General features: G+C 40.2%; 1 protein-coding gene across 1 annotated transcript in view; it reads right to left on the reverse strand.

Annotated features, from left to right (window-relative positions):
• The window catches only part of CAMK2A (calcium/calmodulin dependent protein kinase II alpha), a gene marked incomplete at its 5' end in the record, with an annotated part of 178,698 nt that overhangs the window by 54,320 nt on the left and 111,759 nt on the right, over positions 1–12,619 (reverse strand). Inside the window, one exon of the mRNA XM_081320536.1 lies at positions 3,757–3,811. Coding sequence (XP_081176662.1) covers positions 3,757–3,811 — 55 coding nt within the window. The remainder of the gene's footprint in view (positions 1–3,756; positions 3,812–12,619) is intronic.

The raw sequence follows: 12,619 nt of genomic DNA on the forward strand, positions 1-12,619 counted from the left end.
GCCTGGAGCTGCTGCAATTCCAAATTGCAGTCTGTGGACTCGGAACGCCCCCTTGTGGGTAACAATTGTCTGTGCCTCTGCAGCCTCTTTGGAAACAGTCAACTGTAAGTACGCATGCGCCAAATCGAGCTTGGCGAAGATGGCGGCGTCCTGGATCGTGGCGAGGACCTGCTTCACCGTCGGGACCGGGTAAGCATGCTTTTTCATTCCAATGTTGAGGGTGGCTTTGTAGTCGGCGCAGATTCTCACGTCCCCATTGGGTTTGAGGGGTGTGACAATCGGCGTCTCCCACAAGCCGCCCTCAACAGGTTCTAAAACTCCGAGGCCTACAAGCCGGTCGAGCTCGGCCTCGATTTTTTCTTTTAAGGCAAAAGGTACCCTCCGGGCCTTTAGCCTGATTGGATTTACTGAGGGGTCTAGGTTAAAATTAATGGGGGGCCCTTTGTACTTGCCTAGCGACCCATCGAATACGTCTGCAAATTCTTTGCAGACGGATTCGAGGGTCTTATTTCTAATCACTGAATTTATTCCCCCTATCCAAATTCCTAGGGCAGGAAACCAATTAAGCCCTATTAAACTGGTCCTATTCCCCTCCGTAACTATCAAATCTAAGACCCCCTTAAACCCCTTAAAATTTACTTTAAGGCTGGTCTTCCCTTTTACGATTATTGGACTTTTTTGGAAGTCCATCAATTGAATATTTGTTGGTTTAAGTGGAATTCTTTTTCCGCTTAGTTGTTCAATTTTCTCAAGGGTTTCAGTGGAAATTATCGACACTGAAGCCCCTGAGTCGATTTCCATTCTGCAAGGGACCCCTTGCAGAAGGACTGTGATTTTTAATTTTCCGTCCGGAAAATTGTGCCCCCTTCCCCGCCGTCTCCGATTGACGCGGGCCACCTCCCTTAGGGTTGGACTTTTCACCCGGGGTTTAGGGGTCTCCTTGCCACTAGCATTAGGGGTTACCTTACCCTCTGGCCACACATCGACTTCGTTCAGACGGGTGTCCCGAACGCGATTTCTGCAGATGGCCTGGATGTGGCCAGTCTTGCCGCAAGCCCTGCACTTGGCGGTACGAAATCGGCAGGAAGCGCGGGAATGGTTGCCGCCGCAGCTGCCGCATCGGTTCTGGGTTTCGTTGTCGCGTGGTCTAGTTGCGGTGTCCCGCCACGGTCGTTGTGCCCCAGTCGGTGGTCTTTGCGGTGTTGCGGGTTGTTGCCGGCGGCCGGGTTCGGGCCCCTCGCTTCTGAGTTGTCTTGGTGCCATCTTACCGAATCGCCTGGAGACTTCGGCGATCTCTTCCTCCCACTGCTGATCCACCTCCCCACAGTCCACATAGCCCTCTTGGTTAATTTCGGGGGCAGCCGCCATGCTACTGCGGGGGGGGTCGCGATAGCCGGTTGACTCATACGTTAGAAGTTCGTCGAGCACGTCCTGTAAATCGCCGGTGGGTTTGGCGATTATTCTATTTTGTAATTGTTCATTCCGTAAGCCCAGCACGACTCTGTCCCTGATTCTAATTTCTAAATTATCGTATTTGCAACGTACTGCGGCTTCCCGGACGGCAGCGACGAATTTCTGTATGGACTCCCCCGGTCTCTGATTCCTCTTCTCGAAGATGCGCCGCCAAAAGAGTTCGGACCTTCGGGGAGTAAAGTGAACTTTTAATTTTGCGAGGAGGTCAGCATAGGGCACGCTGGAGACTGGTTGAGGCTGGCACAGCCCGACAGCAACTCTGTAGACCGGTGTGCCGCAGATTGTCAGGAGTGCCGCCGCTTTTTTCCGGTCGTCGGTGATTCCGTTCACTAACAGGAATCCTTCGACCTGCCCGATGTATTCTTCCCAATCTTCGGGGAAGTTAGGGTCGAATTCCTTCAGTGACCCGATCTGCGCCATTCGGAGAATTTTCTTATTCTGCCACGGCCGCTCGGTTGACTTTGACACGTATTCGAATTCCGCCGCCTTTGCGCGACAATTCCGCCGATTCTCTGGTCTTCTGTCTATCCCACCCTCGTCGCCAATTGTTTGGTTCTGATAGACGAGGACTCAGAGTGGTTTAACAAGGAATGAGTTTATTGAATACACAAAGTCAACTGCCAACTGTCAAATGTTGCAACCCTTTTATAGGGAAAGCGTTTGAACTGTAACCAATACAAACAGTCTCTTTTCCCGCTCCTTGGTTGTGGCGTCCAATGATTGCACCTTATTTTTCCCGCTTTAAACCTTGCAACGCTGCACTATGTTTGCAATCTCTTCCAAAGCCTATTGCTAACTATTTACATACATAACAGTTGCATTGTGTATTTTTATTAGCTACTGCAATTTTAATGTCTAAACCACTTAGTTACTACTTTCTGATCAGAATTGGGCACAAGCTATAGAGCCAGGGTATCTAAGAAGAGCCTTGGTGGAGCAGTGGGCTAATGCCTCCTTAAGTAACACCAGCTGCCTGCAATTAGTGCAGGTTCGCATCCCACCAGGCTCAAGGTTGACTCAGCCTTCCATCCTTCCGAGGTAGGTAAAATGAGGACCCAGATTGTTGGGGGCAATTAAGCTGACTTTGTAATAATGCCGCTTGGGGGGTGTATGAAAGCCCTAATAAGCAGGCATATACATAGAATGAAGGCTACTGCTAAGCTTGTAAGCCGCCCTGAGTCTTCGGAGAAGGGCGGGATATAAATGGAATATAAATAAATAAATAAATAAATAAATAAATAAATAAATAAATAAATAAATAAATAAATAAATAAGAATGAGTGTCACCATCTCAAAGTAGAAACAGAGGATAGATTTTAAAAGGACTGAAGCTAATTTTGCCAGAGTGATTAGGCTGCCCATGATGTACATCAGTTGACTCACAACTGATAGTCTGGGAAGTTGCAAAACCATCCCAGAAAAAGGGCACAGCAACCACTTCCATATCACTACTAAGAAAACTTCATGACTGCCATCCCCAGGCAGCCAAATTTGATTGAATAACACTTTAGGGTACTTTGTGGTTTATCATCAAATGGGGCTAATGTTTTTTGTAGCACTAACCTGTTTTTCTGAAGATTGTAACAGAACAACAAAAAAACAGTGTGTATACACCATATACTGCAAGAAATACAGGGTAGAACAATGGCTAATGACCCTCGTTTACCGGTCTACTATAGAGAGCGTCCTCTCACACTGTATTGTGGTTTGGTATGGTGGCCTGACAGCCACTGATAGGAAAGTATTACAAAGGGTGGTGAGCACAGCACAAGACATTGTGGGCTGTCCCCTGACACCACTGGATGACATCGCCAGGGCTCGCTGCCTTGGAAGAGTGGAGAAAATTCTCAGGGATGACTCACACCCATCGGGTAGGAGATACAGGAGTATAGCCAGCCATACCAACAGGCTGAAGAACAGCTTTTATCCATGGGCTGTTAGGCTCTTGAACAGGAAATAATTTTATAATTTTATGTATGACTGACTTGCAAGGCCAGTGTGTGGTGCAATTAGCTCACATGGTGTAACAAGATTGTGGGTTTGTTGTCACTGTGAGTTGTGGGGGGGCATGAAGGGAGGCTCAGCCAATCTCAATGTATACATGATTGTACTTTGACAATAAAGGTTCATTCATTTGAGATCCAATATGCAACATGGAATTCCCTGGAGAAAAGCACTCTATGGAAGATGAAGTAGGCATGTATGTTTATGTCTATATTCTTACTGTTCCATGGAACTCTCAACATGTATAGGAAAATGTTTGGACTTTCTGTAATTACTTACAGGTCAAATATCAAATAATGGTGTGCCTCTTCCGATATGCTGTCATGGAGTCTCACTGCAAAAATAAAAGAAACTTATTATTATTATTATTACTACTACTATTATTTTGTTTGTACAGTCAGCCAGTTGTTTACACTGGACTTGGCATTTTTGTCCATCTATTAAGTCCTTCCCAAGGACCTGAATAGGCTGATGTTGTTTGATGGCATTAAAAGATATTATAACAGGATGTCAGCTGTTCCAAGTAAATCTGCCTTTTGCTATTGAAAAGTGGTCATTTTATCAATGCCAGTTGGATTAAATGGAGCTCCAGATATTACTATATAATATCATTATTTCTTTATACAATAATCAAAATTCTCTACAATTCTAGCAACAATCTACTCTTTCAGTTCTGTAGTTGAGCAAAACACTTCCTTGCTATAAAATGAAAGTACAAGAGCAGAAAATAAAACAATATTGAAATCCATCTTTTTCATGTTCAGAGTCATGCCTCCTCTTCAGTATTGTCAGCAGTTGAAACCCAAATAAATCTGGAGGGTGCAGAAACACAGATATTCTTATAGACCATGACTATATTGCAGCATTTCCATGGGAAATATTGATGATATCAGAATGTGAAACTAATAGAATAGAATGTTTGGATGTCATACAATGGAGAAGAGCAGAAGGGAATATGAAATTAAGGGACTTGGGACCAATAAACAGGTATCTTCTATTTGTGCCCAGATGTGGATTGATGGGATTACTGAGAATGGGGAACTTGTTTCACTGAATATTCAATTCATTCAATTAGCTTATATTACCCAATAACATTTTTCAGATCTTTGTATTGTGTGTTTAAAGTCATTGGAACATAAATTGCATTGCATAAGTTGCAATGTTGCTTTACCATTGCTCACATCTCAGCCTGGTTCAGAGAAAATATACACCTTGATACATAATATTATTTTAAACTAAAGTAGGAAAATGTTTATCGCTTCTAAGTTGACATAAAATAGTCAACCGGCCATTGCTTGAATTCTTAGCTGAGTCGTGTATGTGGTATAGCCTAGAAAATGTTTCTTGAGTTAACTATTAAATTTTTTTGCAATTTAAGTGTTAGTTCAAATTCAGGAGAAATCATTAATGTACATCAGAGATATGTGAAAATATGTTAATGTTATTTAAGACGGGGATCTTGGATATTAATATATTTCCATCTATATTCACTTTGTAGGTTTTAATTCAGTAGATACACTTTAAGGTACTGTGATTATATGTAATTCAATAGCACAAAAGCATTGCAGATCTGAAACTTCACCTTGCTCAGAGAATTAGCAATGAATTGTAATTGCAATTTTCAGCAATTTTATCTGGAAATCACTATAGCTTATCCAGTTTCCTTTGTTTAGTAGCATATTGGATCAGGATGAAAATTGAATAATATCCTGTCTAAGAAACTCCCCATCTTCTAAATAGAAATTGAGGAGACTCTTAGAAGTGCTGCAGTCAGGTTTAGAATAGGATAAAAATGTTTTACTCAAACTTCAGAATGTTATCTTTGGAATCCAACAATGAAAGATCAAACAGATGCTTTCTCCTCAACCAATAGCTGATATAATTTGCCTGGCAGAATACCTCAACTTTAAAATAAATCTTACTATCACAGCATTCTAGCAGGCAGGATATCTACGGCTGTGTGGCTTAATTTGATATTCTCACACAAATACTTGTGGACACCAGTTATCAACTCAATCTGGAGATGGCTTCCATGTCCAAAGTGACACTCCCTTTACTTCTGCTGCAGCCCTAAACAAAAGCAGAAGCAAAATGCAGAGCATACCAGAGCATACAATCAATGTGGCTAATATATTAAAAACATCCAAAAATCCTCCCTCCCCCATCTTTTTCATTATTAAAATGACCATAGGATTTGTCTTTTCCCATCACAAAATAGTCTAGTGGAAAATACACAAAGAAGAAAAAATTATTTATTGCAGGAAATTTAAAATTCATACAGTTTTTAAAAAGAAATTAATTATTATTATAAGAGTTTGCACTAATGAACAGCCCATTCTTTAGGAAACTGCCAGGCTAGCTCTATAGATGTACAACACCTGAAAAGATAATACGTATTTCAGTTTTGATCTAATTTTGGTATGTTTCAGAATTGCTTCATATTTCTGAATCATTGCAGATTATGCTAGCGGAATATGATTAAAAGCAGCCAAACTAAATTTTGGATTTGATATAAGTTTGTGAGAAATCTAAATATTATTGAAATTTTAATCATAACATTTGCATGACCTTTTGAAAATATCCTGTTCCTATCTGTTCTGTGCTATGGCTAGAAAAGCAAACACAATTCTCCCTTGAGACAGGTTCAGCTTGTGACAACCTAGGCAGACACATCTATGAAGCTTTCTTAATAGCAGAAGTGGCCTGGTTAGCACTTCTTCCTCAAAGATATTTTCTGACCTATCAGTCGTGTGTGTGTTTGTATGTCTATATCTATCTATATCTGTATCATCTGTATCCGTATCTACAGTGCTTTTTTTGTAAAAGAAAAAGGTGCCAGAACTCACACATGTCATACAACCCGCCTTGCCTACCCTACAAGGTTCCATCCAAAAAAGGTGCCGGAACTCCGTTATGAGCGTTCTATGACAAAAAAAGCCCTGCGTATCTACCTCTATCTCTAACTCTGTCTTTATCTCTGTCTACATCCACATCCACATCTACATCTATATATCTATATCTATCTATACACACACATACATATACATACATACACACACACACACACACACACACACACACACAATTTTGGGGTGTCCCATCGAAGTATTCCAGTTTATCCTTTAGTTCGTGTTTAAGCAAGAACCATTTCCAAATGGAAGACAAAGCTAATCATTCGTCCAGTGCGTTCACACAGGGAGGGTCTTCTCAGGGTGCCGCCGGTAAAAGATTGCCGCCGGATAATACCCAGGGGGAGGGCCTTCTCTGTGGGTGCACCTGCCCTCTGGAACCAGCTGCCCGTGGAGCTCAGGACTGCCCCTGACCTGCGTTCATTCCGCTGGGACCTGAAGACCTGGCTCTTTGAGCTTTCTGCCCCAGGCTGAGAATTTTTAACTGGGGTTTTTATTTTCAGGGATAATTTAATCTTTTTAATTGTTTTTTAACTTCTGTATTTCGTATTGGTGTGATTTTAAAATGCCCTGTAAACCGCCCTGAGTCCTCTGGGAAAGGGCGGTATATAAATCTAATAAAATTAAAAAAATAAATTAAATTAAATTAAATTTCTAATAGAAAAGACTAGGAGGATCCCAAAAGCATCCAAAAATGTGGATATGACTCTCTGTGAAGATGACGGCTTAACCTAACGTCTTTAACTTGATATCCTTCAGTTGCATTGTGATTTTTTATTCTCAGAATTCTAGCCAACATATCCAGGTGAGAAGAAGTCAATATATAAAATGAACAAAATACAAATAGAAATTAACATTGTGATTCACCCAAGTCAGGAAATAATGGAAATGTATTTAGGTTATTGTTGATTTTGAAACTATAACTTGTCTATTGCTCATGTTTATTAATAATTTTAATATGATCCCCAAATGATCACTCCACTATAAAACTAAAAAACAATAACTAGAGTAAAATAACAATAACTAGAGTAAAATAACAATAACTAGAGTAAAGCTGATCCCAGTAGTTCCTAATAAATGCAAAGGTTTCAGAATCACAAGATCTCAAAATCTTGGTCTCAAACACATGAGGCTTAGCACTCCTCTGCATTAAAAACTGATTCACATTACCACTAATGCATTTTTAAAATATACTTTTAGGATTTGATAATCTAAGCAATTATGTCCTGTCTTTGAAAGTTCTAAATGTTAATAGCAGAAAGTCTTTCTTAAAAATATTTGGTTTTCCATTTCAGTTCAAAATATTCTTCACACAGATGGGAATTACTAGGATAGAGAGCTATCCTTTTAGATTTTTGATGAAATTGGTTCGGCCCCCATTAGAAATTGAAAGAAAAATGGTTTAGTAACTATAAGACATGTTCTGGAGAAACAAATAAATCTTCTTGAAGACCACCAGGGCTATGCTATTACAGATTAGCATACTTCATCATGCATGGACACCAGTTTATCTGGAAATGGAAAGTTAAGAATACAAATTGTTATCCATTCTAATTGTGTCTCTGTTACTAGGTAAGCTGCTGTACTTTGCTCTCAGTTATTTTCATGTTTTAAAATGTTAGTAGACTATGTCTTTCAATGAAAAGGACTTTCCTCTTTGCTTGCTTCTCTTCTCAAAGGAGAAGGGCTTCTTTGGAGCAGATGACAAGGCATAGCAATCCAGAGTGTAGTGCATGTGTGTAAAAAATAAGAAAAACATATCAAAAATAAGAAAAAAAGTCAAGTAAACGATGGGAGAAAATGGCAAGAAGGTGAGGAGGAGGCGGGAGAAAGCAGAACTGCTTAACTCATTTTTTGCATCTGTCTTTACCCAAAAGGTAAAGGTAAGGGACGCGGTGGCTCAGTGGGTTAGGATGCTGAGCTTGTCGATCAGAAGGTCGGCAGTTTGGCGGGTCCAATCCCAAGTGCTGCGTAACAGAGTGAGCGCCTGTTACTCGTCCCAGCTTCTGCCAACCTAGCAGTTCGAAAGCACGTAAAAATGCAAGTAGAAAAATAGGGACCACTGCGGTGGGAAGGTAACAGCGTTCCGTGCGCCTTTGGCGTCTAGTCATGCTGGCCACATGACCACGGAGACGTCCTCGGACAAGCGCTGGCTCTTCGGCTTTGAAACGGAGATGAACACCAGCCCCTAGAGTCGGAAACAACTAGCACTCGTGTGCGGGGGAACCTTTACCTTTACCTTTACCTTACCCAAAAGGGGGAAAAAAGGGGCTAACTTATTAAAAACCCTACTGTAAAATGCAGAATAGGAATGCAAGTCAAAATAAGCAAGGAAATGGTAAAAACAACACCTACATCCACTGTAGATTAGTTTAAATCACTGGGACAAGATGGATTATACCCCAGGGTTCTAAGGGAACTGAAAGACGTGGTCTCAGAACCACTGAACGATATCTTTCAAAGATCCTGCAGCACTGGGTAACTACCAGATGACTGGAAAAGGACTGATGTGGAAAAAATGGATCCAGGAAACTACCGATCTATCCACCTGACATCAATACCTGGCAAGACTCTGGAAAAGATAATCAAGCAACAAATCTGCAAACAGCTAGAGGCAAGCAAAGTCATAACCAGAAACCAACATGGGTTTGTCAAGAACAGATCATGCCAGACAAATCTTATTGCATTCTTTGACAGAGTGACAAAATTAGTGGACTGGCGAAATGCTGCAGATATAATATACTTAGACTTCAGTAAAGCATTTGATAAAGTAGACCACAACCCATTATCTGATAAGATAGAAAAATGTGGGATAAACAGCATCACCACCCGATGGACTCGTAACTGGCTGACCAACTGCACTCAATGTGTAGTCCTTAATGGAACTGCATCTACATGGAGGAACATGTGGAGTGTGGTACCTCAAAATTCTTTCTAAGTCCCAGTCTTTTCAATATCTTCATAAATGGTTTAGATGAGGGGATAGAAAGGGAACGCATCAAATTTGGAAACAACATCAAGCTAGTAGGAATAGCCAACACTCCAGAAGATATACAATATACAATGTATAGAAGGATCTCAACAGACTTGAACCTATCTAATAGAATGAAATTCAATGGTGAGAAAAGTAAGGTTCTACATTTAGGCAACAAAAACTAAATGCACAGGTATAGAATAGGTGATACCTGGCTTAATAGTAGTAACTGTGAGAAGGACCTTGGAGTCCTAGTGGACAATTACTTAAATATTTGGTACTGCAGCCACCAGAAAAGCCAATGCAGTCCTAGGCTGCATTAACACAGGAATAGAATCAAGATCACATAAACTGTTATTATCACTACATAATGCCTTGGTAAGACCACATTTAGAAAGTTGCATCCAGTTTTGGTCACCACAACATAAAAAAGATGTTGAGACTCCAGAAAGAGTGCAGAGAAGAGCAAGGAAGATGATTAGGGGACTGAAGGATAAAACATATGAAGAACAGTTGCAAGAATTGGGTATGTTTATTTTAATGAAAAGAATAACTAGGATAGCAGTGACATGATAGCAGTGTTCCAATATCTAAGGGGCTGTTACAAAGAGGAGGGGGGTGTTAACCTAGTCTCCAAAGCACCACAAGGCAGAACAAGAAGCAAAGGATGGAAACTAATCAAAGAGAGAACCAGCCTAGAACTAAGGAGAAATTTCCTGACAGAACAATTAATCAGTGGAACAATCTGCCTGTAAGTATTCCAACCCTAGAGATTTTTAAGAAAAGATTGGACAACATTTGTCTGAAATGGTATAAGACTTGCTGTTTGAGCAGGGGGTTAGATTAGAAGACCTCCAAGGTCCCCTGCAATTCTGTGTGTAAACAAAAGTACTACTACTACTGTTCACTTTTATATAACAACTTTAGCACAATTCAGCATCACATAGATGTTTTCTCTCCTGAAGTCCAATTTGCACATCTGTTCTTTAGTTATTTTGCTTAGCGTCTGTATTTGAAATTTTTCTAATATTTTACATCTCGTGTCATATATGTGATTAATTGTTCTTCACAGACTTTTTGGTTTAATGTGTAAAAAGGTAACAAGATTTAAATATGATTTTACAGTTTTCTCTTGCATACTTTTTCGTACAGCATACATGAAAGTCAATTCTTTCATAATGTCCTCACTCCCAACATTTATAATCCAAATCTTTATTTATCTTATGAAAGCTTCCCAAACATGACTAGAGTAATTAGTTTATTGTACCAATTTTCACTCATGATCAAGCACAATAAAATTATATGTACTCTTTCAAGTATATATTCAGTATGTAAAGGTTACACTAGCCCATGACCATGATACAGTTTGATTTATTTTGGACATAGTAAAGGTAAAGGTTCCCCCGCACATGCATGCTAGTCGTTTCTGACTCTAGGGGCTGGTGCTCATCTCCGTTTCAAAGCCAAAGACGTCTTGTCCAAGGACGTCTCTGTGGTCATGTGGCCAGCATGACTAGATGCCAAAGGCGCACGGAACGCTGTTACCTTCCCATCGTAGTGGTCCCTATTTTTCTACTTGCATTTTTATGTGCTTTCGAACTGCTAGGTTGGCAGAAGCTGGGACAAGTAACAGGCGCTCACTCTGTTACGCGGCACTTGGGATTCGACCCGCCAAACTGCCGACCTTCTGATCAACAAGCTCACCTAATCATTTCAATAGAGAGCCACTTGACAACATAGGGATAACCAAACTGGTCTACTTTATAAGTTTCTTCAAGAGCTAATTAATAATATATGTGAGGCACTTTGCACAAACATTTTATAAATACTTAATCGTTATACTGCAGAGAGGAAGAAAATGTTATATAAGGAAAATGTGGCAGTGATTAAAAAATCTCTAGGAGATGAGAAGATAGGATAAATGATAGAAGAAGAAAAACATCACTTTTATGATGCTCTAGTGAAGAACATTTCCTATGACATGATATGTTTTTGCTTGCAACTTATTTTATTTTTTAGCATGCTTGCCTTTACATTTCTTTCTAAGCTGTGAAAACATCACCTTTGTTAAAATATTGCCATCTTGAACCAGTCTGCACTGAATTTGCTCTGAAATTTATTATAGTATTACAAATTACTATAGGAATTTATGAGTTTTGTTGTGCTTGAATGAATCTTTTTTCTCATTCTCCATCGTACATTTGAAGATTTGAGACATGGCTGTTAATCCTATCTGTTTGCTCCCTAGTTCCATGTGAACATAATGACAGGCAACGTGACGATAGTTACCAGTACAGTTTATGGTAATAATATTTCTGCTTATCCTATCTTTCTCCCTATGTATGCTATTATTTTTCCCTTGTTGGGTTTTCATTTTGGGGGGGTTGGGGATGGGTGGGTACATTAATCCTATGTCTTCTGTTCTCACATATGTTATACCCATAAAGGTGAAACAGCATGAGCACCAGCATTTAATTTGGATCACCATCAGACCAGGAGAGAAGATGAGGTTTTCAGCTATGCAGTCTCATCTAAAAATAACCTTTGACCAAGTCAGATCAAATTTTGCCATTACTATTTTTCCAGGAAAAGGGGAAGCAAGGCAAAGCAAGGCAAGGTGGAAGAGGAAGGGCAAGGTGGAATAGGAAGGTATGGAGTGGATTGGAGTGGAGAGGAGAGGAGATGACATTGTTATTCACTACTTTTGGTTTCAATTCTAGAAAATTACCCATTATATGAAGCTTCAGATGATTAATGTTAGGGTCTATCTAGGCACACCATCTAAAGATGAACAAACTAGATAACATAAAGGCCAAACAGCCAAACACAAGTACCTGACTGAGAAGCAGGTTCATGGCTTGTCCTTCTATATTTCTCCAATATAGACACCTTGGACCTTGAATGGCAGTTCTAGGCACATCTCCTTTAGGAGCTGAGTCATCAAAATGTATGAGAAAGGGAAGCATCTATTTAAAAGGCACTTTTTAAAAGACTGACCTTAATAAATCTAGGCTGCTTAGCTTAGGGTGAGGTGAGGAACAAGGAATCTTGGGTGTTTATGGCCATCCCTCAATGGGATTCATAACTGAAATAACTCCTGTACAACTCAGTCCATACTTTGTTATCATCTATTTGTGAGCTTCTTGAATCCTGAAATAGATGCCTGCCATTGTCTTTATCTCCTGAACCTGGCCCAATAGTATGAAAATAGTCAAAGCAGTGACAGGGGCCACCTAGAGGTTTCCAAGTACAGCAGGCC

This window comes from Vipera berus, assembly GCF_964194415.1.
Source record: "Vipera berus genome assembly, chromosome: 2".
Classification (NCBI taxonomy): Eukaryota; Metazoa; Chordata; class Lepidosauria; order Squamata; family Viperidae; genus Vipera; species Vipera berus.